This window comes from Nematolebias whitei, chromosome 14 (assembly GCF_014905685.2).
Source record: "Nematolebias whitei isolate Nwh7 chromosome 14, NemWhi1, whole genome shotgun sequence".
NCBI classification, from domain to species: Eukaryota; Metazoa; Chordata; class Actinopteri; order Cyprinodontiformes; family Rivulidae; genus Nematolebias; species Nematolebias whitei.
The window spans coordinates 6,075,596-6,080,380 of record NC_056511.1 but is presented as its reverse complement, the minus strand read 5'-3'; the positions used below and the strand labels follow the sequence as shown (position 1 = coordinate 6,080,380).

The 4,785-nt window shown below is 40.8% G+C and overlaps 1 protein-coding gene across 1 annotated transcript in view; it reads right to left on the bottom strand.

Annotated features, from left to right (window-relative positions):
* The window catches only part of doc2b (double C2-like domains, beta), a 163,656-nt gene that overhangs the window by 38,888 nt on the left and 119,983 nt on the right, over nucleotides 1-4,785 (bottom strand). Inside the window, exon 4 of the mRNA XM_037687795.1 lies at nucleotides 3,377-3,486. Within this exon, the coding sequence (XP_037543723.1) occupies nucleotides 3,377-3,486 (110 nt within the window). The remainder of the gene's footprint in view (nucleotides 1-3,376; nucleotides 3,487-4,785) is intronic.

The following is a 4,785-nucleotide window of genomic DNA, read 5'->3' as shown; positions in this document are numbered from 1 at the left end:
TATATATATATATATATATATATCGTGGTGGTCATCTTCAATTTTGATGTGGCACCCACTTTCAAAAGCAATCGTTCTTATGTCTAGAAGCAGCTACACACCAAAAATGAAGTTTGCTCGTTGCTTATTTTTGATGTTATCTAGCTCACATAGTTTACATATTTATATGAGGGGACCATTTTGTACTTTAATGTGGCCACCCAGTTTTCAAAAGTAAACTTTCTTACTCCTAGATGCAGCCACGTACCGAAATGGAAGTTGGTACCTTACTTATTTTCCAAGTGATTATGTTCACAAAATGCACGGATGGATGGACAGATGGGTACTTCCTATACACTCTTTTAGCTCAGTGAAGGGAAACAACAAAGAACTACTCACAACTCGGTCTGTGGTTTTAATGAAACACGTCTGCATCAGTAAAATATTAAGTAAAACTCAGATTAAGAACTGGTTACCTTTCTTTAAAATTTTATGGATTTGTTTTGGGACAGAAAAAACAAACAAACATCTTAATCCCATCAGCCCCTATCAAACAACCAAAACCCTTCTCTGCGCTCAGTCTGCCTAAAACAAAAGTGAACATATGATTATGTAACACTTCACCTTCACCACTTGCTGTTAACACGTTGGTAAAAATAAAGAACCAAAGAATGGTGAAGTAACACCTTTATTACATAAACGTGTCATAGTTTTCACAGGAGGTTGAAGTTTTGTTTCTGGGTCTTTATTTTTCTTGTCTTTTTTCAGGCGTTGAAGTGAAACTAGGGTCAAACAAAAACACTTCAGTCATTTATGAATAATAAAACATGTTTCATAAAAACTAAAGTAGTCGTTAGTTTCAGGAGCCAAACGTCACTGCTTTCTAAAAGTGATTTTCTGATCCCTCTTAGATTCACATATTTCTATTGTTCATTTTCTCAGAGTGCAGTTACCCAAAACTCAGGAAGATTCAAGAGACTCAAGATAAGGAACATCAATAAATATATTTACAGTATTTACAACAGTGGGATTCAGGTGGAAACGAGCTAATATCTGTGGATGCAAAATGAAGATGGTAAGTATTTTCTTTTGGGCAGAGGATCTTCTGCAAGATTTTATATAAAAACAGAGGAGGCCTACACAGGTTGTAGGTGTTCAGGTTTAGAGAGGAGGGTGATATTCCAGGTTCCAGGAAGGTGAGTATGGTAGGCGAGCTGCACAGGTTGGTGTAGGAGAGTGTCAGGTTGGACCAGGATGAAGAATTAGTGACAGATATTTCAAATTGTACTGTTCGTATGAAGAGGATTGGTTTTAAGATGATGGTCCAAGGCAAATTCAGGCTGGAGGATAAAAGTAAGTTTCAGATGTGGAGAACACAAGAAACGGATTCTCATCGGTGAGAAGCACAAGGAAAACATCTTAAATTGCTTTAAACTGATTTCCTTAAGGCTCTGGATGTTGTGGGGTTGTCTTGGTTGACACACCTTTGCAACATGGTGTGGAAATCTGGGGCAGTGTCACTGGATTGGCAGACTGGGGTGGTGGTTCCCCTCTTCAAAAAGGGGGACTGGAGGGTGTGCTCCAATTACAGGGGCATCCCTCTCCTTAGCCTCCCTAGTAAGGTCTATTCAGGGGTACTGGAGAAGTGAGTCCTATCGTTGGTCAAACCTTGAATCCAGGAGGAACAATGTGGGTTCCGTCCTGGCTGTGGAACACTGGGTCCTCGAGGAGTCATGGGAGTTTGCCCATCCAGTCTACGTGTTTTGTGGACTTGGAGAAGGCATTCAACCATGTTCCTCAAGGTACACTGTGGGGGGTGCTCCGTGAGTATGGGATTGGGGCCTGTTGCTGCGGGCTGTTTGGTTCCTTTATAAAGAGAGCAAGAGTTTGGTTTATATTGCTGGCAGTAAGTCGGACCCCTTCAGGGTGGGAGTTGGACTCCGCCAGAGTTGCCCATTGTCACGATTCTGTTCATAACTTTTAAGGACAGAATTTCTCAGTGCAGCCAGGGGGTTGAAAGAGTCCAATTCGGTGGCCTCAGGAATCCATCTCTGTTCTTTGCAGATGATGTGGTCCTGTTGGTGTCACTGTGACGTGATCTTCAGCTCTCAATGGAGCAGTTCGCTGCAGAATGTGAAGCGGCTGGGATGAGAATCAGCACCTCCAAATCTGAGGCCATGATTGTGTCAGAAAAGGGTGGATTGTTACTTTCAAGTCCAGGGTTAGGTTCTGCCTCAAGTGGAGAAGTTCATGTAGCTCGGGGTTTTGTGAGTAAGGGAAGAATGGAGTGTAGGTATTGACAGAGAATAGGTGGTGCAGCATCTGCAGTATTGTGGACTCTGTGCCGGTTCGTTGTGGTGAAGAGGGAGCTGAGTTGTAAGGCAAAGCTCTCTGTTTACCGGTCAGTCTATGTTCCTACCCTCACCTATGGTCACGAACTCTGGTAAGGATGCTTCCTGGGCACCTCCCTAGGGAGGCTCTTAGGGCATGTCCAACTGGGAGGAGATCCCAGGGAAGACCTAGGACATGCTGGAGAGATTGCGTCTCTTGATTGGCCTAGAAACGTCTTGGGAGTCCTCCCAGAAGAGCTGGAAGAGGTGGCTGTGGAAAGAGATGTCTGGACCTCCCTGCTCAAGCTGCTGCCTCGTGAACTGACTCGGAACAAGCGGCTGATGATGGAAGGATGGATTTTAAATTGCACTAGGATCTCTGGCCGCTCATTGAATTCCATAGAGTAGACAATATCTTGGTGTTGTCCTCTGGCAGCTTTAGTCCTTAAATAAAGCAGGTGGCTCATTAGAGGGACGAGCCACAGCTGAGGATAAGAAAACTCCTCCCTGCCACTTAGGAGCTGAAAAAAGGTGACGTGAATACAGAAACTAGGTGAATCTACATAGAAATATGAACAAGAATGACCAGATTATAAAGAAAAATGGAGGAGTGTTTTGTTGTTCCTCCATTTTTCTTCTCATGACCTTTTCTCCCCTTGTCTTCTTTGATTTTAATTTAATTTGTCCTTTACTCTTTCATCAGCAGCTCCCTCTTTATTTAACCTGTTTTTTATATAATTGTTCCTCCACTCTGCTTTTTTTGTTCATCCATTTTTTTTCCCTTTTCCTGCCTTTGTACATTAACTTCCAAATTTATTTTCTTTCCTTTCAATTTTCTTATTCCTTACAGCATTTTCTGGGAATTTCCTACCTTTAATTTGTTTTTATATTATGTTCTTCCTTATTTACCTCTGCCCTACCTTTCACCCTTTTCCCATTTTACTGTGTTAATGTCCCATTCTCCATAAAGATTTATCTTTTTTCTTTGATACTTCCTAGTAGATGTATTTTCTAGTGACCATTTCGCAGCACGTTTCATTTATTCCTTTGCTTCTTGATCTTGTCACCTGAGAGTTTTGCGGACCATATCCTCGTCGGTGATGCCGTAGTAGGTCAGGGTCTCGTTCCAGAAGGGGTTGAGGGTGTTGTGCAGGGTCTTGGTTCTGAGTTTATTGGCCTGAAAGACAAACACATTAGCTGTTGAACACAACTGAACCCAGACTCTTTCTCTTACAGCTCAGCAGAACTCATCCCATTTACTCCAGGCCAGAATTTTCTAAATTTATTTGAAGATTTAAATGTTTTCAGCCGGTGGAATCGAGTCCGTTTACAATGATGTCTAAATACCGAGCTGAAATTCGGTGTGGTAGTAGCTGAAACTGATACAAAGCTGATACTTTGAGCCACATATTTGCTTAAAACTTTGGCAACAGCTGTTGGAGTCAACCTAGTTTGTCTGTTAGCAAAATATCTCGTGAAACACTGGATGGATTTTAAGAAAACTTTCAGAAAGCAATCGTTGGTTGGATAATAAGAACTGATTCACATTTGGAGTCAATCTAGAACAAGATGGCTGCACCAGCTAACTTTATCCAACACAAAAAAGGTTATACCTTGGTGAATTTTAAAGACATTGTGATAAAATTAGGTGTGGTAGTAGGTGATCATTATTCACAACACATCCTTCAAGCACAGATCATACAAGCACTCATTATAGAAAAAGTGTATCTTTTTTTGTCATGATTTGACTAAAAATAGCTACAAATCATTATTTCGCCACACAAGATATTAATCTAAAACTGGCATTCTTGAAAGAAAGATATTGTTTGAACATTTTTAAATAATTTCTCAGTCGTACTACCAATTATTTATTTCATGTTTTTAGTGTCTTATTGTCCTAATCCGTATTTTTTTGGTCCTGAACATAAATCTGAGTCATTTAGGATTAAATGTTGTCTGATACGGAGTCAGAGTCTAATGTTTGCTATAATTTATCTTTGTTAACAACACACTTGCAGATTACACACACTTGCAGATTACACACACTTGCAGATCACACACGATCGTAAAGCCCCACTCGCCATGTGCACGTGTGGCACCCTGGATACAAATACTTCCTTAATCTGTATCTGCATGTAGTTTATTAAAGTAATAAAGATTAACATAATTATGTGACTGAACTGTCTCAAGTTCCACACTCAAAAATCTGTCTTCATGTTATTCTGAAAGTTTTTTTACTTTGTATTATCAAGAAAAAAAAAGGTAGTTTAAGTTTTTTAAATGCTTTGATCAGTCATTAGCTTCACTCGTTCATGAGAATTTCTCCCTGATGCTCCAAACTGAGAACATTTTGAATGCTGTCTGCTGCAGGTAAGATAATGACTGCTCATGACTACTCAGTTTAGCAGGATGATGCTAATTGTGAAGGTCGAGCAGCTCTTAGTGGATCGTTGGCGGGGGGGGGGGGGGGGGGGGG